Raw genomic sequence first — 24,511 nt, 5'->3', positions numbered from 1 at the left:
GACTATGTTTGAGTTTACTGTAAAATAAAAATAATGTCGTTTAAAGAAAAGAATCTAATGAACCAAGAAAAATTTCATTAATCGTTATTACTCCCGGAGATAACGCCTGGGAAGGTGACAGCATGAAACTAACCAGAACGGATCCGACCTAAAGTCACATGTGCTAGTTCAAAACACTAAGTATGAATTACAGTACCTGTTTACTTATTTGCCTCCCCACGAAAATAGTTGGACACGATTTTCAATGTAAGATAATCCACCTCCCCTATTGGGACAAAAATTAAATTTTCCTCGGTCTAGAAAGATTCACTTTTCATTGGTCGTGGACAGAAAAGATGAAGTTTTGTATCAGAATAGATTATACATTTTGCTCGTTGCCAAAAGGCATATATATATATATATATATATATATGTCTTATATTATGTCTGAAAAGGGTCTTTCAAATTATCACATTTATGTCATCAAATCTATTTAAATTTATCGTTATTTTTGCTTAGTCGTTTACAGATTTAATTGAATATTATTTAAAATAAATAAGTTATGGGAAAACTAATAAATTTTGCAAAAATGTAAACAGATCTATTTTTAATTATTTTCTGATAAGAACTCTGACAGCGTTGAATAAACAAACCTCTCTTAAATGACAAAAACTGAACTTTTTAAATATCAATAAGATATTTTATCACTCTTGACACAGAATAGTACACTGACCATTATTGGTCATTATAAGGCCTGTGACAACAGAATATTCTTTTCATTGTTTTGACTCTTCCGTTAATATCTTATATGTTTTTATATATACTGATGTGTGGTTCTCGGTTGATTGTGTCTGTGTCGGATATATACTCGAGCGTCAAAAGAATGAAAAGAATATTCTGTTGTCCTAGTCATTATTAGTCCATGCCAATGTAAAAAAGAAAAAAAATTGTTGATCCTACGATACGCTTATAAATGTGACGCCCGCTATTTTTTTTTTTTTTTTTTTAATATTCTTAAAATTATTCCCAACGTGATATTAAAATTAGTAACACACTAATCTCTTCTTCTGGAAAGATTGTTTATGTAGTAGGAACGTGAACTTCGCAATGATTGCTTTCAATGAATGACCTTAAAACGATATTTCATCTTTTTAATCCACGTCTTTTAAATGGCTTGAAAAAAAGATTTTTCTTTTTTTTTTTTTCTTTTTTTTTTCTTTTTTTTTTTTCGTGTATTTCTTTTCGCACCTCAATTTATGCATTATTTTATCTTATTATATTTTGTTAACTTTACTGTTATTTTCATATTCTATTTTTGTTTTTATAAGTTATCCATAGAAATTAATATTTATAGTAAAATTATTTTTATTTTGACATTTGGTGGAGGGATATTTTAAACTTTGATTTATTGACCCTTACCGCTGAAGGTAACTGCGATATTGTGATTTCTCGTTTGCATTGTGTCTTATCTCGCCGCTTTAAACGAGTATAATATACTTCTAATAATGACTATTGATATAAAATTTACTAATAAATAAATTTCTCGAAACTGGATAAAAAAAAATACAATTATGATAAATTATATATTTAAACAAATTGTTTTTAAATACAATTTCTGACTAATGGAAAAAGGTGACCTATTTCATTTGACTATGGGCAAAGTGACGTATCTGCATTTCATTTTTTTCTGTTCTTAGTCATTGGCAGAGAAATCCTTCTAGATTGAGACAGTTATTATTTTGGTCACAATCCAGAGGAATCCCAATCCAGAGCTTTTTGAGAAGCTGGATTTTCGCCATATTAAAAACTGACCTTGTGTCTAACTCTGTCCTCGTAGAGAGACAAGTAAATGGAGATCTATTTAATGTTAATGTTTTTATCTTTTTTTTTTCTCAAGATCTAAGGTTTTGACAAATCGTGTCAAACATTTTAATGCTTAAAACACCAGATGATGATTAATACATAAACTAGTATTAATGATAAATTAGTGTGATTGTAAAGTGTAATCTTCAAAACCAAATAATGAACAATAATCAAATAATAAATCTTATATTTTATTTCCATTCGTTCCTGTAACTTTTCATTGTCGTGTTATTGTTATAATCATTGTAATTTTAGTTCAAGTAGGCATTTAACAATCTATATAATTCAGAAGCAGCACCTTTCATAAAGGCAGGTGTTTTGAGAGAAAGAAAAAAAAAGGGAAATGATCGACCCACTAATCAAGACGCGTGCGTTTGCACTAAATACACTTATGACAACTAGAGCGAAGTTTACGTTAAAATAGCACCAATCTCATTCATTCAATGAATGTCAGCTATCATTATTTTTATTTATTTACACAAGCATCTACTATGAGAGTATTCAGTCGAGTCCCTATTTTCAAAATCCGTACTTTTATTTCACGTTTCGTACGGTCAATCGTGCGCCCTTGTCTACTATCATTTTACTACTACAGCTGTTTTCTTGCGCTAAAACCCAAATTCACTCGATTTGGTTACGAAACAAAATTGCGAGACACAACCTATTTTCCCTTTGTTTTTATATCCTGTGCGACGTTAATTTGTCAAAATAAGTCATTGATTTTTCGTCTTGCAACAAATAACCTTCACTTCTTTCTTTTAACACCCCACCCTTTCTCGTCTCTAATGACCCTGTGACCCCTATGTAACGCACATCTCTTATTAAAAACGAAAAAAAAAAAAAAAATCCAGCTTAATCTAGAGTTTGTGTTCATTTTTTTTCTTTTGAATACATTCAATTTTTTTCATTTCTCAATCTCCAAAATTCAAAATTATTTTAATTAACCAATTATTCATTATTTCTTTTCCTTCTTTTTTTAATCGAAAAAAAAAAAAAAATGGTGCACTGCGTGCGGCGTTCCTGCGCCCACTGCGGCTGCGGCTCTAACAACTTGTTGGGTTGTTTTCATTTTATTTACATATCTATAGAATATAAATAAATAGGCTTTTCATTAATTTATTTATTTTAAACAATTTTACTGATTCTTCTTTTACATGTGAGTATCTAAATGAATCAATGCGGATTAAAAAAAAAAAAAATAATCACACCTATATTAGCATAAAAACTGCTCACACTCTTTTGAAGTAGTGTAGTGTATTTTTCTACTTACTTAATTTGTATAACTATTTTTAAACGACTTATAATAAATTAATGATCCATGCTATTCATTTGTTATATTATTTTTATATATTTATTTTAATTTTAAGGCGTTCAATTACCTCGCCCCCGCCCCGATAAACTATCATTCCTCTAAAACGATAAATCATTAAAAACGAAATGAATCTTTTACGATATATATATATATATATATATATATATATATATATATATATATATATAATAAAAATTACAATAAGTTTACCAAGGTAATCAAAATGGTAAACTTAAAATATATTGTAAATATTAAAGTGTTAAAATTTACAAGTAATCTCAACCAGATGTAAAAGCTCAATAAAACCGAAAAGGAAATAGAGCTTATAATGTCTTTTAACATGTTTTATTAATCATTTGTTCATATATATATATATATATATATATATATATATATATATATATATATATATATATATATATTGTGGATATTAACAATTAAAGTGATTTAATAATAAAATAGTTATTAAAAGCTTCTATAAAATATGTTCATTCATTTTCAAGGGAGGTAATTTACATGAAAATTATGTTTTCCAAATTACAATTTAAATATATTTATTTATTGCGGACTATTATTCTCATCTTTATTAGTTGTTGTTTCACGACGTTTCGGCCAACTATTTCTCTGGCCTTCGTCAGGTGGTAACCGTGACAGATAGGAACTGCGAATCTCCTAACTGCATTCTCAGCAACAACTGCCATCCGTAGTTGTCTCACCACGTTTTTGGCCAAGTAAGCCTCTGGCCGGCTTTGGGTAGGATTGAAACCGCTATCTTCATCCAATCATCATCTGGAACCATAAAGATTCTATCAACTGCGCTACGAGTCCCGAAGGGCAATCAAGGTTGGATTTGTTTGATCTTATAAATCCACGTTTTTTTATTTATTATCTGATCTTCCATGGTCGGGTCTGTACCAAATGGTATATATATTATTGTAATTGGAATTCATTATTGAGATGAGCATTATTTATATTAATTTATTTATTGCGGACTATTATTCTCATCTTTATTAACTAATAAACTAATAAAGATGAGAATAATAGTTTGCAATAAATAAATTAATATAAATAATACTCATCTCAATAATGAATACCAATTAAAATATACAATTTATATATATATATATATATATATATATATATATATGGTTTATCTCGGCATTTGTTTCCAGGCGTCCTGAACATAGCCACTGGTATTTAACATTGTCGACTCAGGAGAGGTGTGGTTGGAGATTGTGCATCTCCCGCCATAAATATTTCATGTGCAGGTACCCCTTCGTGGGTATCTATAGTTTTTCAAAGACTGAAGGAGCCTGTTATATTAGGTTATACAATTGAAAAATAAAAATGCTTAGAGTTAGATAGCCGGTAAATGATGGGTGGTTTTTGTTTTGTTTGTTATTGACTAAAATTGTTTCCTTGCTTGTCAGATAGTAATAAGACTTAAACTGGAGCACTTATTGGATGTAGAATTTGCTATGATTGACCTTGTCAATATTCCATGGCGGGGATACCTTGGATGGTTGGCAATACATCTAAGAGGATAATGTACTAGGTAAAAAAAAAAAAAAACAGTGTCTATTTATTTGCCTTCCCCTAGAGTCAAGTTAGACACCAGGTCTTATTTTATGGGGGGGGGGTATTTAGATGGCCCCCAAAAGGGGCACTCTGGATGTGACAAAAATTTAAATTGCCCAAGTTGAGAAGGATCTCTCTACCTCTGATCGATGACACAATAATAAATTTCTAATTAGTTTTCTGTGGGACTAATTTATTTATGTTTTATGTTGCATTAACTTCAAAGGTAACTTGATATTTATTCCATGTCCAAGATTCATTTCGTTTTTAGTGATTTTCTTTTTAGAGGAATGATAGTTTATGCAGCTTTACGTTTCGGACGAGGGTAGTCAAGTGCCTTAAAATTAAAGTTGTTTAAAGACAAGTAATTTGATTTAAAGGTGATGGTTTGGAAGAGAGGTCACCTCATTTTCTATTTGTTTTTGTATATTTTTTCTACCCTTTCCGCAAAAATGCAAATTATTGTTGCTCATCATATTTAGACAACAATGATTTAAAATAAATCTCAAATTTTTCATTCGTTTTCATGCACCAAGGGAGATTCACTTTGGTGTTAAAACAATGGACACTGATTTTATAGTCGGTGTAACTGAAATTCTTTAATGTTTAAACATTGTTTTTGCTGCATTTCATGTAGAAATAAGATTTCCATTACAACTATTATAAAATTGGTGCCTGTTTTACAATGCAGATATGAAGTGCATAAAATAGATAATTTGTTTTAATGTTTTTTTGGGGGTTTTTTTTTTTTTCAATAATTGTCTTATAAATGTGGTAAACTGCATTTTATTTTTTTATAACTATAAAGTATCTTTTCAACAAACGATGCAAACGATTTCAAAATCTCTGCCAAAATTTAAATCACTAAAAAATATAAATTTTTATATGAAATGGTATGCTAATAAAATATATTTCTTTCAACTTTCAAATAAAATTTGAGATGTAAAAATAATTGCACCTGTTGGTATGCATTTGTTATTTTTATGGTCACAATTTATTAAACAACAAAAAGCTGTTGTCATCTTGTTTTGTGAACTGTGTTAACTTGTTAATTAAAAGATTTATTTGTTTAAATACTAGCAAGGAACCCAGCATTGTCTGGTCGGAAAATATGCTTAAATATATTTCAATTGATGCAAGTTTTGTATATATTATTACAGAGTCAATTCTCTCTTGATTATTATAATCTATGCAGCATATATTAATAATTTCAAATTAAAAAATATATATATGACCTTGGTGCCATCAGCTAGAATCAAAAGCAAAATATTTAGCGTTTCAACCTTAGTAATTGCTGCTTAAATTGTCAGGTGGATAAAATATAATTAAAAATGAACCAACGTTAACATAGAAACATATTTTTGTGTATAAGAGCACTTTAAGTTTACTTACACATGCCAAATTCCAAGTTTTTCTGGCATATATATATATATATATATATATATATATATATATATAGAGAGAGAGAGAGAGGGGGGGGAGAACAACGGTCTACAAAAAATGCAATTATTTGACCCATCATATGCCTCTCTGCGGCCTTGTGTTTCAGAGGAGATTCAATCCGAAAAAATGGAGACAGACCTAGTGAATTTTCTAAATTAGCTTTAGCAAAATATGATTTAAATTTAAAAGGTCATGAAAATCTTTTTCAGTCACCAAATTTAAAGTCTATATTCAACACATCAGTAAGTTTCATCAAATATCCTGCTGGCTTGGCAGACTGAACACAAGTTCAAAGCATTTCTTTGAATAATTGTGGTAGAGAGTTATAAGAGCATAAAATGAAATATATTTAAGTTACCTGCACTGTAGGTTGGCGAATATAAAGTTCATTGGTTGCCAAAAGTCTCCAAACAGTTTGTCTTAAAGTGAAGAACGCTGGTGCTCAATTGTTATTGATGAAGGTGCGAAAGAGAGGGACATTCTTCTTTGTTGATTCCAGAAAACTCTGAAACTACTGTCCACAATTTCCAAAGAGGCTCAGTAGTCTTTCAAGGGATGGTTGAAGTTAATGTTCTCTGGAGACTGATTGGCTATCGTGTAACACAACCACCTCCCAGGGACTGCTCTCCACAAGAAAAAATAAATGTCAATGTTTATGACTGTAGAGTAAAATCAATTCAACCATTTTAATTTCTTTTTCTTTTACAAACGAAACATTAATCTGTACAATGATTTAAGTATTAAATTACACAATTGTAATTAGTTTGTACATTATGAAGAAGGGTGGCAATAAATAAATAAATACGGCTTTCAATAATTTTAGCTTCCTAAGCTAAAATTATTGAAAGCTGTATTTATTTATTTATTTTTAAATAATTTCATAGATTGGGTTTTACTTTCCTATTTAATCCATGTCAAGAGGAAACTGGATTCTTGTTGAACTCAATGAAATATAAATAATTTCTGTGGCAAGAATATAAATTATTCTACTTATTTTGTTATTTATCGCCTACTTTTGTTTGTCACCAGGACAAATGTTGGTCCCATGCGTATTTAGACAAAGTATTGTTTGGCAGATCCAATTCTCTTCTAAACTTTACCTGAGATTAATTTCTGTGACATCTGCAATCACTAGTGTTGTATTTTTCCTTTTAAACTAGATGTCCTAACAAAGCTTGAAAACCTTGGAGAAAAGGATAAGATTCATACCGTTATCAAGTTGTTCAACCTTGTAAAACCTTGAATAGAACTCAGATTCTGATTGCAGACTTTAACCTGATAATAAATTTACGTCTGCTCTTTGAACAGTGTTGGTACCTGGGTATGTTGATTTTTATCATTACCTAGCTTCTATCACTTTATAGAGAGTACGAACAAAAATATTTGAAATTTTGTGGAATAAATATACTACTTAGTATTTGTATAAGAGAGTAAGTAACTATGATGAATGTATTTACATGTTTTTATTAGCAAAAGAATTTTAGAAATTGTTTTTAAACAAAACTAATTTACTTTGAACTAATGTCGACTATTCTTTGTTGTTTTTATCAACAAAAAATATATATTTATGTAGTGTTTTTTGTCATGTTATAATAATTTCGTTAAATTTATAAAACGTATTCAGTTTTAAAAAGTATACATTAGATTTACATGTGATTCGAACTCTGATATTGACATTGTAAACACTACTGCTTTAGAAATGTGTACTCTGCCTATTCTTTTTTTGTCAACCAATCACATGTTTCTGTTTGCATTCAAACAAACTCGAAAAACACCGTAATTTTTTTAGTAGTATGTAGATTTTCCTCTTATACCTCAAGTTTGTTATAAATTATAAAATTTGAAAGAAGGAATCCTTTTCTCTAAAATCTTATCTCAAGTGCTGAGTAAATTTTCAACTTGAAAGATAATTATGCTTCTTTGTACTTTTGTATTCTGTCCATCTGGATGAATCCGCTTTTGTTATCAAAATCCTTGAGTAAAAATCAGACCATCCTTTTCATGGTGGAAATTTGAAGCCTGTTTATCTGATAGCTTTCTTGCAAAATTACATTTTCTTTTCTCCCTCTCATTCCCTTTCTTTGTGAAAAGTTTTATTACTTGGGAGTCGCCGCTTATCAAGGCCTGAAACCTACCCGAGGATAAGGGTTAATGAATGTAAGGTGATAGTGTAATAATCACTAATAGTGTAAATTGGATGGAATTTGAATTATTTATGGGGACAGCTTAACAATTTGTTTACATTGGATTTGAAGGCTACCATGTTGTATTCAACCAAGAAGCAAACCAGTAGAACAGTGTTCCAAAGCCAGGCAGTTCTAAGAAGGAAGCTTTGTTCATAAAATCTGCGTTTAGATTTATGCACAGATAGAAAGTGGGGGAAAACGTTTATTGTGGTTGTAGCTAGTTGTGTGATTTTTGTGAAAGTTTGGCCGGGGGGGGGTATAGATTGGAGTTCAGTTGAGCACTTGCCATGAAAATAATGATAAAACAGAGACAGGTTCACAACATATCTTCTGTGGGAAAGAGGTTGCAGGGAAGAGAAAAGGACATCACCTACTATGTTTTGAAGACAACCTTGAACTCTATCAAGGCAGGATATGGCACCAAGAAGCTCCTGTCCAGATATGGCAACAGTACTCCATTTTAGGTCGTACCTGGCTTTTATACAGATAGAGGATTGCATCAGCAGTGAGATACCTACTGGCGCGATAGTGATCCAACAATTTTTCTCAACGACTTTTGGACAGATTTGATGTATGTGCTGCATTTCAGATCAGGAGTGAAGATCAGTCGCAGAAGCTTGTCAAGACATGGAGCTTCCTCAAGATGAGAACCATTCATTTCAGTTGAGGTTTGGTGGGGATCAGAGCAATTATGATGAAAGAGAAGCTTGGTTTGCAATAAATTAAATTAAAATTAAGCAACCCCCATTTTCCCCATTGCACCGCGTTCTCAAAATCAAAAGAGTAGGAATCAGAAAGATCTTGGTCATTGCTAGCCTTTGAAGTGTTGTTATAGATTGTGGTGTCATCTGCATGAATGTCTACGAATGATCTAAGAATGTGTTTTGGGAGATCATTAGTGAAGATCAGGAAAAGAGTTGGGCCCAGTATAAACCGAGTGACGCCAGTGTTAATACAATGAGTTTCTGATTTCTGCCCATTAACAATTACTCTTATAAGCCTATCAGAGAGAAAGGATTTAATAATTGAGAGAAGATTATTATTATTATTATTCAACAGATGATTTACATGGTCATACATACATGGTAATCCATTAAAATTGCAAATTAGGATCAAAGGGGTGTAGCTTAATATTAAGTTAACATGTAGGTAAAATATTGAAATTGTTTTATTCAGTGGAAGATTCAAAACCGATTTATTGCTTGGTGAATAAGTTGCTCAAATCTCAAACTAAGCAAAACCTATGAAAGATGAGCAATGTGTCAACAATGACAAGTAACCAGAAAATAAATTGTCAGTTAAGATTTTAATGTAGATTTCACTATTGCCATTGTATAAATTTACAGTAATGAAAACGCAGATGGTTTTAAATGAATTAAAGTGAAATTTATTCTAATTTCATGACTGGCACTTTTCTGATAGTAATCAATAAACACATATCAATTTTAAGATTGATTGAACCAGTTTCAGTTTTGGGCTGATAGAATTAATGAGTTTGAAATTATAAGGAGTGCTGCCTTGTCTTTGATACTAGCAACACACATTCTGTTAATATTTTGTTTAGATGAGTCAGCAAAAACGTCCTAATTTTTATTACTATTCTTTGGTCAATGCATGTTTGGCTTTTCTTAAAAGTCTAACTATTCTAAGTAAGGAATAATATATCCACCTCGTCATAATGATATGACATGGATGTGTGTAGTGTAAGCAGAGATAGAAATGGCAGTCTTTCTCTGTTCTCTTATTGGGGAGTGCATCAGACATCAGAAATTGAACGAGGGTGGAGGGGAGGTCTAAAGTCATTCATTTGATATTTCAAATACTTCAGAGTCTTGGATATCAAGAGTTGACCTTTTAGTGCAATAAGGTAAGGGAAACTTTCTGACGGTTGCGCCAAGTATCTAAAAGTTGTTGAAGGTTTTAGAAACCTGGAATCTAGTGTAACAAAGTGTAATTTATTAAGTCAATGAAACTATTCTATTCATGCATACTTGATAAATCAGTATTATGTGATTGTTTTTTAAACTTGTGTAAAACATTTCTTTTTTTTAACCATTAGTTTAAATACCCATCCTGTTTAGGCCAATCAAAAGGTCTTTTGATTAGAAAAAAAGTTTTTAAAAGTTTATTCTGTGTACTTTCTCTCAGTTAAAATTAAAATTTATTTGACTTTTTTATAAATATTTATATGTAGATATGATGTTTCGTGATCTAAACTATTTAAAAGAGAGCGTCTCTTGACAATCACGTTATGTTTGTCAGCATTGGAATTAGATAATTTTGCTATTTCACGCTTTGTCTGAGTTGGAATGATCAAGGAGAAAAACCAGATAATTTAGCCCAGAGTATAGGCAGGAATAGGCATGGCAATTGAGGGTGAAAGAGATATGACAAAAGAATGGATTGTAAGGAAATGGAGGTCAGAATGGATCAAATGAGAACATAATGATCTGTAGCACTTTTGTTTGTTCATGTTGTTTCATCAATGACTCGACTGTACACATAACTTCTCAGAATTGGTTGATAAAGAAACCTATGGCTGGGTCTTATTGTTAAAAAGTCTTAATATCACTGTCTGTTACGGTGAGGATTATTTAGAATTATAATAATCCAAGTGACCACAGCTTCGATTATTTTAAAACAATCAAAACATTGATATGGTTAAAACATGGGAAAATGAAGATCATCCAATTAAATATATTGACTGTAGAGTTAAGCTCTCATTAAGGAGTTTTTTCAGGAGCAAAATTGCCCCAATTTTATGAATCTATCCAATTATTTGTTAGTTAATCTCATTAAAAACATTTGGCTTTTGTTTTAAAAGTGCCAGAGGTGACAATAAAATGCATCAATCTCATTTTTAAAAAACTATATAAAATAGTGTCCTCATGGACAATTTTAATGCTGTGAAGTCCCTATTGGGTTTGAAAGGATTTTAAAAAAATTATCTAATTTTGAGAATTAGCCTAATTTTGTGTAATGTATACATTAAGTTTTATTAAAATCAGAAATAAGATTATTTTTTTTCATTTTTTTTTTTTTTTTTTTTTTTCCTGAACTTTCACAAACATCTTTATATAAAAAGATAATATGACTTGGAAAGTCTTATAAAACAGTAATTTACGAACATACATGTTTCAAGGTCCTACCTCTCGTCAGCATAGCTTTACTGTTTTTAGGGTTCGAACCTCAGACCATATGTATTATGGTGTGGTGCATTAACTGTTACGCCACAGTCTTAGATCACTTTACATGTTATTTTTATCACTTTTAAACTTATGTAGATATTTTTGTTTTTCAACCAAAAATTTACATAAGTTTAAAATCCATAAAAATAACATGTAAAGTGATTTAAGATTTCATGGCATAACAGTTAACGCACCCAACTATAATACATATGGTCTGAGGTTCGAATCCTAGAAACACTTAAACAAAAACTCTACTTGAAAAGTTTTAATATAGAAGACCTCTTTCTGAGTAAATTTGAAGTTTTGAAGATTTTATAATTTAAAACATTTGAATATCAAATGTAGCAACAAGTCCTACCAGAAAGTGCAGTCGGAAATGTCATATACCATCCACTATGTAATTCCTATGGTTATGTACCCAGAAAACCGAGCTATTAAACCTAAAATAGTGATATGGGATCAGAAGAAAGAAGCAACTTTAGTAAAAATTAGTCTCCCCAATGATGCAGTGTTAAACATCGCTGAAATGGAAAAAAATAACTAAATATCATGGTCTTATGTATGACATGAAAAGAAACTGGAATCTTAGGAAGATTTCAGTAATAAGAGCAATCGGACTCATGAAATAGAATTTTAAAAATTACCTAACAAATATGTACCGTGAATGGAACCAAGTGCAGGAGAGATACAAACAATTTCACTACGAGTACAATCTTAAAAAGAAAAACTCTCAGTTGGAATATATATGGATGAATGTCTGGTATACGCATCTAGAATAAAATAAGAAAATTTTTTAAAAAGGTGGTGGTAAACTTTCAACTTTCGGTTCATTTTGATTAATGTTTGTGTTCAGAAGCCATAAAATGTAGGATGGAAAGTATCTTTCTAAGTTTCTAGTTGAAACGCATGAAAATCACTATAATCTTCATTTTCTATTGTTTTCATCACTTTTGAGGCTTTTTTTTTTTTACTATGATTTTCTTGTGTTGCTTAAATCTTTTTATGGTTACTATTATGAAGTTTGACAAAAATAATTTGCAAAACTGGTTTGGACTTATTTACTTTTCCAGATTTATTGTTCAAAGTTGAGTGTGAACTGAATTCTTTCTTATCACTGAGATTGTTACATTGTTAGTTATTTATGTTTTCTTTTTTTTTTTCTTTTTATACTGCTTTTATAATCAACTAGAACAGAAATTCTTCAGTTTTTGTTTACTAGCTGAAGTATCTGTCTACATTTGTTGGCAGTTTACGTGAAAATTTCATCCTTACATTTTATTATAAAGCTTAATTGAATACTATTTTTTTCTATATTTATGAAAATAAACGTAATTATATAGCAGCAAATTTATATTGGAAAAATATTTCAACTTTGTGTATCGGTATATCAGCATTTTCTGGCTATTTATGTAATATATATAGTAAGCAATGAAAATATATAGCCTGACTAATCCTCACAAGGAAGAAATGTGTAAATTTCTGTGTAGCTTGATTGCTAATTGCCAATACTTACTATATAGCTCTACTCACATATTGAGCACTGTTAAAGTAAATACTGAAAATCAATATATAATATTAATTCCTAAATAAGGATGAGATGAGCATATGTCTGCGTCTTTCTGTTTGTGTAACAATGAAGGGAGGATGGATGAGGAGTGTATTATTAAGCTCAACTCTTGTAAAGGCTCTGTACATTTTCACTGCAATCAAACTCAAAAACAAGTTACATTAGAAAGTATCCAAGAAAAAAGGGTGATGTTTGAATATATTCTAACATGAAACAGTTTTTTGTTTGTTTTTTTTTTATACAAAGGAGTCATCACTTATCAAGGCCTGGAGGCCACTCAAGGATAAGGGTTACGGAAGTCAATGGGAAAATATCGTAAGAATTGTTAGTAGTGGATATTTGATAATTGAATTCCTTAAGGGGATGGCTCATCAAGAACTTGTTTACGTTGGACTTGAAGATGATCATATTGTAATCAGTTGGAAAGCAGGAAAATGGAACAAAGTTCCACAGGCATGCAGTTCTAAGAAAGAAGCTTTGTGGAATCTATGTTTAGGTTTAGGCACATATAAATAGTGGAGGAAATTATTAATAATGTTTCAGCTAGTGTTTATTTTTGGGGGGAGGGGTGAAAGTCAGGCAAGAGGGGATCATAAATTGAAGCTCAACAAGCACTTGCTATGAAAATAATGATAGAGCAGAGATGTGCTTGCAATGTCTCTTCTGTGGAGAAAAAGGTTACAGGGAAGAGAAAAGGTCATCCCCCACTAGGCTACAAACTTTATTTTGAACTCTGTCAAGGCAAAATAAGGTGCTTCTAGCAGCTCCTGCCCAGATGTAGCAATAGTACACCATCCTTGGATGTACTTGGTAGAGAATTGCATCACCAATGAGATATCTACTAGAGCAGTAGAACGATCACACCATTTTTCCAGCAGTCTTGGCAATGGATTTGATGTACATGTTCCATCTCAGATCAGGACAAAAGGTCAGACCCAGAAGCTTGTCAAAACATGGATCCTCCCCAAGACAAGCCATTCACTTCAATTGATGAACAATGGGGATCGGAGAGTTGATGATGGAAAGGTTTTAGATGCATTAAAATTAACCAGCCAGCTCTTTCTCCATTACACCATGTGCTTAAGATCAGAGGAGAGAGAATCAGAACTTGGTCATTTACGGCCTTTCAAATGTTGTCATAGATGGTAGTGGCATCAGCAAGTCTACAAATGATCTTAGGATATGATTTGGGAGATCATTGATGTAGATCAAGAAGAGAGTTGGGTCCAGGATGGAACTCTGAAGGACTCCAGCATTAACACTGTGAGCTGATTTCTGCTCATCAACCACTACTCTTATGAACCTATCAGAGAGAAATAATTTAATAATTGAAAAGACATTTCCAGCTACGATGTAGCTGGAAATTTTGTGGTGTGACCTTTATGCTATACCCTATCAAAGGCCTTGGACATGTAAAGTTTTCTGCTTTAGTTAGTAGGTGTGTAAAACATTTCAGTACTTCAGTGGACAAATTAAATGTACTATTAGCATTTGGGGGGAATGTTAATTAATGAAAGAAACTTGATTTTTATCTGGTATTTAAGTGTATTTAATGTTTTTGGGGGTTGGGAGATCGTTTTTGTGTTATTTTGGATATAAAAATATTTTTTAATTAATGCAAAGTATGTTACAAACATTTCTTTGCATTTTTTTCTTTTTCTGTTTTCTTGTGTGCAGACGATTTTTCTTTTCTTGAAACATTTTTTAAGCAAACTATATTTTTGCCATTTTTGTTATGGCATATGCCATTTTTGTTAGAGGCATACTTAAGTAATATCAGAAGAAAAATAGAAGGGAGCTATGTAGGTGAAAGTGAAGATTTTTGAAACCAGGTACAATTCAGCAATTTGCTTAAGTTAATATGTTCAGAAGTGTCATGTTTTCCAAATTGTTGCATATAAAAATGCAAGGTTCATCTTTTAAATCAATAAATATGAGTAATAAAACCAAAAGGTATCAAAAAACTTCTGTAAGATCGTTTTCTAATTCCAAATGAAAAGATAACTCTTTCTAATTGATTGAGAAATAGTCGTCTGCCAAAATGTAATAACTGGAAAAGATAGGAACTTGATTTGGCTTTCTCTATCCATAGTCAGAACAGCTTATGTCATAACTGCAAAACCATGGATACTTATTTCTCAACAGCACCTTTATTTTTATCAGTGTTTGAATGACTTGTTTGAAAAATGAAACATTTCTTTCCATTATTTGTAATAGAATTAGTAAACAAATGTATGTATTTATGTATCTCATATTTATATATGTGAAAGTATTTTTACTGTTTGGATGCATTCAAAATTTGACTGGTCTCTAAACTGTTATATATTTTTTAATTTTAAATGCATTCAAACAGTGGAAATGCTTTCATTCATAACTCACGTGCACATCAGAGCAAGAAACCACTGGAATCTATTATGCAAAAGGCAAAATGAGTGCGAGCGTTTGTGTATGCCCACGAAAGGCTTTTCGTGCTGGGGTTCTCACGTCGGTTAGATTTCGGAAGAAGTTTTCTTATACTTGCTAGATCATATCTCAGATTTGCAAACGGACATTGTCTCTATCTTTTTTTTTTGTTTTTTTGTTTTGTTTTTGATTAAGTTTTAAAAAATTCCCTTGTTTTGAGTATTTATTTGTCGTTTTTGTATAAATAAAGCAAAACTAATCAAACGCAAACGCCTGGCCTTCGTGTCGGGTAGTACCTGTTCTATAATTGGTCCGTGGTCAATGTAGGGGAAACCTTTCATACTGAGACAATTACTATTTATTTAGATACTGCCAGAGTGCCTCTTTTTGAGGGAGCTGATCTTCCCCCACATTAAAAATGACCTTATGTTTAATTTGCTTTCGTGGGGAAGCAAATAAATACCAAGCTTAACTGGCCCCAAGCCAGGTTTTACAGCAACGTTCATTTCTGCAGATGTGTGGTGACTCCTTTGATTCTTAAAAGTTAATGACCAACTCATTGAATTCACTATCCTCTTTGGCCTAATGGTTAACGAGGAAAACTAATTACCTTACGTTTTCGAGTTCTATTTTTTTTATTTTTTTTCACTTTCTTTTCCTCATTCGCTGTTCGGGTTCGAGCCTGCCTGCCTGCCTACTACCCCCCCCTCTTTTTTTCTCAACACACACCTCCAAACACCCGAGCAATGCTGGGCACCCAGGCTAGTCTGTACTCAGTGTTTGATAAGACTATTGCTGACAGCATTCTGTGTAAAAATATATATATATACACAGGTGGCAAAAAAGAAAGTCTGCACTTGTAATTTTTTTCCAAAACTGAAAATTTAAGCTAAATTTAATGTAACTGTTTAAGCAACCTATACAACCAGATTTAGCGGCATCACGAACACTGCCGGTGTTTTGGTGCTTTTTCACAGTCTTTCGTACTGTTTTCTCAACATAAACAAATTCCTGATAAAGCACTCCCTTAAGTAAGACACTTTATCAAATCTCCATTCCTAACGATTACTACGATATTATCCCATTGATTACTGTACACGCAATAACCCTTATCCCCGAGTGGCCTCTGGGCCTTGATAAGTGGTGACTACTATGTAAAAAAAAAACTCATTTGATTAGCCTTTTATTCTTCTATAATTTTACCTGTTCATATTTGACTTTTAATTAAAATATTCTAGTGTTCACTTTAATTTAAAAAATAACTTCAAATTGAGGAGGCAAAAAAAAAGTCTGCACAATGGAAAATTGTTATTTAAATGTAACTTTTACATTAATGCAACACAAATACAACAGGAACACAATGGACTAGTTAATATTTAATAGCATAGCCCTTTTGCAATTTGACAGCCTGCAATCTTTTGGGAATTGCTTGAATTAGACTGCAGCAATACTCCGGTGAAAGGGCATCCCACTTTTCTTTAATTTTTGTCCAAAGTTCTTCCAAATGTGAAATTTTATCATTGCATAGCTGTTGCTTGATGTAATGCCATACGTTTTCGATAGAATTGAGGTCTGGAGATTGTGCAGGCCAATCCAAACACGGAATATCATACTCTTCCAGGAACCTCTTGACATTGCCAGCTGTGTGAATGGGAGCATTATCCTGCATGAAGATGGGATTATAATCTAAATTCCAACCAAAGTAGGGTAGAAAATGCTCAGTCAACATATTAATGTACTTGGTCGAATTAATTTGACCTTGCAAGCAAACTATAGGCCCTGGACCATTGGTACTAATAATGCCCCACACCAAAACTAAACCTCCACCACCTTGCAGTGTTGAAACTGAGCACCTAGAATTAAATTCTTTGTCTTTCCTCCGATGGATGTATTGCCTACCCTATTGAACTTGCTTTTGGCGCTAAAAAGCACTTTTGAACAATATGAAGAGTCATGATCTGCATTGCATCTGACGAAGTCCAGACGGTGCTTTCTGTTCTTTACAAAAATCATTGGCTTGCATCTTGCAACATATCCTCTCAAATTAAATTCCTCTAATCTGTTCTTGACAGTAGAAAGAGAGCACTTTTTAACAAGATTGCACTGTTGTTGGATTTGGGGAGCCGTTTCAAATCTGTTTCTTAGGCTGCGGATCTTGATAACATTGTCTTCTCTGTTAAAAGTAACTCTAGTATGACCAGATTTCGGGGCATCACGAGCACTGCCGGTGTTTTGGTGCTTTTTCACAGTCTTTCGTACCGTTTTCTCATCACATTTCAATCTGCGGCTGATTTCTTGACTGGATAAACCAGAAAGATGGAGATTAATGAGCTCCTGATGATCACTAAGAGAAAGTCATGGCATATGGACTAAATGTTACGTTGTATAACCTGGAACAACAATTACGATTAGAGATGATTTGTTACCTGTTGGTGGATATTTTAAACTAATTTAGGGCCGATAATTTAAACTGGTTTTAAGCGAATTTGTTGCTGCGGACTTTCTTTTTGCCTCCTCAATTTGAAGTTATTTTTTTAAATTGACGTGAACACTAGAATATTTCAACTAAAAGTCAAATATGAACAGGTAAATTATAGAGAAATAAAAAGCTAATCAAATGAGGTATAGGTTGTTTTAACAGTTACATTAAATTTAGTTTAAATTTGCAGTTTTTTAAAAAATTACAAGTGCAGACTTTCGTTTTGCCGGCACTTTATATATATATATATATATATATATATATATATATATATATATATATATATATATATTGTTTGTAATTTCATGATGAGGACTCTTACATGGATTGAAAACTAGAATTTAAATGAATATTTATTTTTAAAAAAATGTATTTTGACTGGTGTCTAAACCATTATTTGATATATTTTGACAGGGTACGGCATGAAGGGCTTCTTAAGAAAATCAGATCATATGGTATCACTGGAAGAATATTTAACATAATTAAATCCTTTTTAGATAAGAGAAAAAATCCAGGTTGTCCTCGACGGTCATGCATCTAAACAATATGATATAAATGCGGGAGTGCCTCAAGGGTCTATCCTTGGACCTCTATTGTTCCTAATATTCATAAATGACCTCCCAGACAAAGTTGCCTCTGAGATGGGTATATATGCTGATGACACCATACTCTATAACAGACACGACAGGAAAACAAATGGACACATATCTAAAGAAATGGCAGAAACACTAGAGGATGACCTCCAATCTGTAGTGGAATGGGGACAAAAATGGATGGTCACATTGAATGCTGCCAAGACTAAACTTGTTTCCTTCAATAATTACAAGAAACCTTCTCTGCCACCAATAGTAATGGCCAAAGGCTCTTTATCTGAAAGTACATCTTTTAAACTCCTCGGCCTAACGTTCACAGGAAACATGAGTTGGAACAATTACATTGAGAGCATTGCCAGGACTGCTACGAGGAAAGTAGGTTCTCTCTACTGTGCTAGAAAGCTACTAATGCCTGAAAGTATCCTGTACCTCTATAAGGCCATCATTCGTCCATCTACTAGTCTCTCACTTCTAGACAAGGTTCAAAATAGAGTCGCCAACCTGATAGGTCCTGAACTGTCATCTAAGCTTCAGCTTCTGTCCCATCGACGAAATGTAGCATCCCTCTGCCTATTCTACAAGTACTTTAACGGTGAATGCTCCAACGAACTGCAAGCACTCGTACCCCCTCGACGTAAATACCTCCGACAAACCCGACAAGCAACTAAATCCCACCCCTTCACGGTAGAGATCCCTAGATGTAAGAGAGTCTTCTACTCCAGTAATTTCTTCCCAAGAACCGCTAGACTTTGGAATTCCCTTCTGAATTCATTCCTGCTTTCCCAACTGTACTGACATGCAGAAGTTCAAGTGTAACATGAACTGACATCTTGCTGCCCAACTCCCTACATAGTACCCCTGTAGATTATGTTATTGATAGTAGCCCCCTACATCAAAGTGGCAATGTGCCTTGTTTGGTGTGAAAATGTAATAAAAAAAAAATTTTTTAAATCAGCTTGGGGTTAATTTATGTATTCTTTCTTATTTACACCCACCCATTTACTTGTCTGTTTTTCAAGAGAGATCATTGGATCAGCAACAAATAAAATGATGATTTATATTTATAGCCAGCTGCCACACGAATATTAAAAATATCAGATTGCAATGTATCATACAACAATTACTTTTTCTTATTGATTATACAGTAAGAAATGATAACGTAAGCGGTTTTTATTTCAATTTGTGATTCAATATTTGTAAAATGAAACCAACTTTTGGTATAGAATTGCACTTACTAAGGATGAGACTGACCACAATTCTAAAATATTCCATTTCATAGTTTGATTTCTTCTAGCATGACATTCTTCTGCTTTTGGGGACATTTTTTATTTTTAAGAATTTTTATTTTTGATCGTCATCATCAATATCAAAAATGATTATAATTTATCTTGTGGGTGTACATAAGTTACTATGTCAGATTTTCAGTTTTTTTATATCCATATCATAGAAAAAATACAACTAAGCATCTGTCCAACAATATTATATTAATTTTTATTTATTGCGGACTATTATCCTCATCTTTTTCTTAGTTCATTCACAACGTTTCGGCCAACTATTCCTTTGGCCTTCATCAGGTGGTAAACGCGACAGGATAGGATGAGGATAATAGTCAACAATAAATAAAAATTAATAAACAATACTCATCTCAATAATGAATTCCAATTAAATAAAATATATTTCTTTCAAAATATACTTATTCTGGCTTGGAACATTGTTAAATTGCAGCCATTTTTCTCTAATCATTTTAACAACATAGATTGCTTAGGCCATTAATACAAAAGAAAAAAATCGATTTTTTTTATCTATACCAGCTTTCATATAAGGAATTTTAAATATGTATTAATCTAGATATTACTTATGATTACTTGAATATATTAATTTCTAAAATCTTTTTAATGTAATGTTAGAATCAGATTTGTAAATATGTTTATTCTTATGGTGTGTTTACTTCAATTTTAATTTCTCCTGCAAACCCAATGCATATATATTCATTTATACAATATATATATATATATATATATATATAAAATTTAGTCAAAAGATGTAATAATAGGCTTTATTAGTTATGAACCAAGACCATTGTAGTGGTAATAATTATTTTCTGCGCATACATTTCGCAGTGTGTAGGCATGATTTGTTGAGTGAGTAGCAATTAAGCCATTTACCTTAACAACTGCTTTTGTTAGTGAAGTGTTGTTATGGTGATATTACCACTGCTAAACATAAGTCTTTTTTCATATTGAATGTCATTTTGTTTAGAAATAAGAAAAAAAATTTAAATTGAAGAAAATTAAAAAAAAAAAAAAAAAACCTGATTGCAAGTGTATTAAAATGCTCATTACTATAATCGTGTGAAACTTATGAGCTTTTCTAACCATAAAATATATTACTGTATTACATAGTTTACTATTTAGATTTCAAACAACCAAAGTTTAATCGTTAAAGTAAAGAAATGCACTCATGTGATAAAAGCAATATAAAGGTTAAGACTTAAAAAAAAAATCATCAATTTTATTGAATAGTTTCTTAAAGACAGGATGAATTTAATTTTTTTTTTTTTTTTTTTTTTTTTTTTTTTAACAATCCCTCCCAACTGCAAAAAAAAACCCCAAAAAAACATTCCAATTGCTACTGAAATATGCTTCAAAAGCCAGTTTTTTTTTTGGGGGGGGGGGGTTGGCTTTATCCATTGAAATCAGTACACAATCTTGTTAAATTTTTGAAAAAATGGAATTCAACTCCAGAAGTCTCCTTTGCCACTAAAGTAAAAAAATAAATAAATGTGTCCACAATAGAAGAAATATATATATATATATATATATATATATATTTTTATCTAACATTATTTATCAGCAGAGCATTACCATTGTTGACAAAGGCATATATATATATACAGTGTGATCATATATGGAAGTGAAACCTGACAGGAGATGATTGCTATATGCATTGCCTGAAGAAAAATGATATGATGGATGTGTAATGTGAGTGTTAAAGATCAGATAAGCTCAGAAGATAACCAAATCTAGACAATAGAAAGAGATGTGTGCAGAACGGGGAACTTTGTTAATTTTGTAACCTTGAAAGAATGAACGAGAGTTCTTTCCTAAGTTGATCTAGAACAATTATGGTAGTAAAGTCATTTGCCAGAGGTAAGCCAAGTAAAACTTGAGAGAAAGATAAATCAAGACCTGGTTGGTTTAAAAGTCAATTGCTAAAAGTTGTTCAACACATGCCAGTATGAAAAATAGATGTTCAACCAAATATGATAAATCTGAATCCTAAGCAACAGTTACAGACCTGACCAAATTGCTAATCAAATCAACAATTTTATCTCTATTTAAATTCGTAAGGTTAAACCTTTTAATTTGCATGCATTGAACAGGTACTTAAACTAGTATGCAACTTCATATTAAATGAAGCTTTTTCAAAATATCTTGCTCTTCATAAAGTTGATTTATTTAATGTGATATTTTTTCTTTTGTTTCTTTTTAGGTATCCGTTTCAGTATGGATGTCAACTTGGATGAAGTGAAGGCCTTAGCCGCTCTAATGACCTACAAATGTGCTTGTGTTGATGTTCCATTTGGGGGAGCAAAAGCTGGTGTCAAAATTGATCCAAGCAAATATAGTGAAAATGAACTCGAAAAAATCACCAGAAGATTTGCTGTGGAGCTGTCCAAAAAGGGATTTATTGGTAAGTTATTTTGTTATTAAAGCATTTAAAAAACAAACATATTTACTAACCAAAAGCTGCTTCCAGAATTTACTTTTTTATGTGGATGGTTGTTGAGAAAAAAGTTAATTTATAACAATTACAATAAAAGTCAAAACTTTTATGCATTTATATATGTAAATATTCAAATTATATAGAAAGTCCATATTTAGTTACCTCTCCATGAAAGCAGAGTTAAACACAAGGTCTGCTTTTACTGTAGGAAAAAAATGTTCGAAGCACCCTATCCTGCCTTGACAGAGTTCAAAATAGACTTTGTAGCCTAGTAGGAGATGCCCTTTTCTTTTACCTGCAACGGCTTTCCTACAGAAGAGACATTGCAAGCCTGTCTCTGCTCTATCATTATTTTTATGGCAAGTACTCGTCTGAGCTTCAATCTGCCCCCCCCCCAGCCGTCAAGGCTCTCAATCAAGATCTAAACCAGAAATAACACCAAATAAAGTACCAAACCAAAAACCTAAAATAATACAAAAAATGGAAGTGGATGAACATTCGCAAGCACCTACAAAACCTTCCCAGAAGCAAGAAAGATAATCGAAGCACCAAAATATGTAGAGGAATAATAATCAATTCATGGATAGAAATAAAAAACAACAAATCATCCAATGGAATTGTCATAGAATAAAATCAAATTATACCGAACTCCTTATACTTCTTTCACTATTCAACCCGGCCATAATCTGCCTTCAAGAAATTTCCCTGAAACAAGACAGCATCAATAGTAAGAACTACCAAATATTTAATTACACTTGTAACCCAGGGCAGGACCTCCTGGGGAGTAACTAATCTATTCAGAAATGATATACTCCATAACAAAATAAACATAACTGATAACCAAGCAATTGCCATTAACACCATTCTACATAAAACAATGATGGTATGCTTTCTATATATCCCACCAAATGATGACATAGATAAAAACGAATTGGAAAAAAATTTAAAAAATTACCTAAACCTTTCATTCTATTAGGAAACTTCAATAGTCATAACATCCTTTGACACTAATAAAAAGGGCAAAACGGGTTAGAGTTTATCAATGAAAATGATATATGCTTCCTTAATGATGGTGCACCTATACACATCAAATCATTCAGCCATCGACTTAAGCTGATGTGACTCATCACTGTATATGGGCTTCAAGTATATGATGACACTTGTTGCAGTAATCATTTTCCAATATTGATAGAAAGTCAAAAACTTCCGATAGAAACTAAATAAGGCCAACTGGCAACTATACAAAGAAGAATGTAGGTATAGGTTGAATCACAAAGAGTCAAACAATGACTCAATAAAATTTTTCACAGAAATTTTTCATAGAAATTGCAAATGAATGCATTCCTAAAACCTCAGCATCTAACAGACACAGCAGATCCTGATTTGACAATAAATGTTGGGAATCCATCAAATTGCAAAAAGCAAGAATAAATTTCAGAAACAGCCCACAACTACAAATCTGATGAAATACAAATTAAACAGAGCTAAAGCTCGTAAAGTAACAAAAACAAAGGCAGTTAAAACAACAATGTTAGAAAAATTGTCAGCAAATTAAATTCCTCCATAGATCTGAGAGCAATATAGGAGATGATTAAAAACATAGCAGGTAAACATCAAACAACACCAATTAATCATCTTCTTAAAAATAACTCCAGAGTAACTGATAAAAAGAACATAGCAAACTTACTAGCTGAAACTTTTTCCCAAAACTCATTTAATCAAAATTGAAACTCGGAAGAACAGTAATCCCCACTGTAGAACACACATTTCTGGGAGTAATATTTGATAAAAAACTGACATTCATCCCCCACCTGAAGAACCTAAGAAATAGTTGCAATAAAAGACTGCAACTACTACGTGTAATAGCTCACACTGAGTGGAGTGGGGGCGATCAAGAAACTAATGAAGTTTTAAGGGCTTTGATTAGATCAAAACTAGACTGCGGTAGTTTTATATACTAATCAGCCAGAAAATCCTACCTAAAGACTTTGGACCCAATCTGCCATGGAGGTCTAAGATTAGCACTTGGTGCTTTTAGAATGTCCCTAGCTGAAAGGCTAACAAAATTCTTGCAAATATAAGGAGTCACAAACTGGGTGTCCAATACTACACTAAATTAAAAGCCCATCAAAGTAATCCAGCATATTAAGGTACATTCAATCCAAGATATAGAGTCATTTGAAGCAAAAAGAAA

At 32.0% G+C, this 24,511-nt stretch overlaps 1 protein-coding gene across 1 annotated transcript in view; it reads left to right on the top strand.

Moving 5' to 3' along the window:
- LOC145252684 (glutamate dehydrogenase, mitochondrial-like) overlaps positions 1–24,511 on the top strand; it is a 53,971-nt gene that overhangs the window by 876 nt on the left and 28,584 nt on the right. Inside the window, exon 2 of the mRNA XM_080112506.1 lies at positions 22,084–22,284. Coding sequence (XP_079968632.1) covers positions 22,084–22,284 — 201 coding nt within the window. The remainder of the gene's footprint in view (positions 1–22,083; positions 22,285–24,511) is intronic.

The sequence above is a fragment of the Euprymna scolopes genome, chromosome 29, assembly GCF_053919585.1.
Source record: "Euprymna scolopes isolate OS-2025 chromosome 29, ASM5391958v1, whole genome shotgun sequence".
NCBI classification, from domain to species: Eukaryota; Metazoa; Mollusca; class Cephalopoda; order Sepiida; family Sepiolidae; genus Euprymna; species Euprymna scolopes.
The sequence above is the reverse complement of the archived record's forward strand: the minus strand, read 5'-3'. Positions and strand labels throughout refer to the sequence as shown.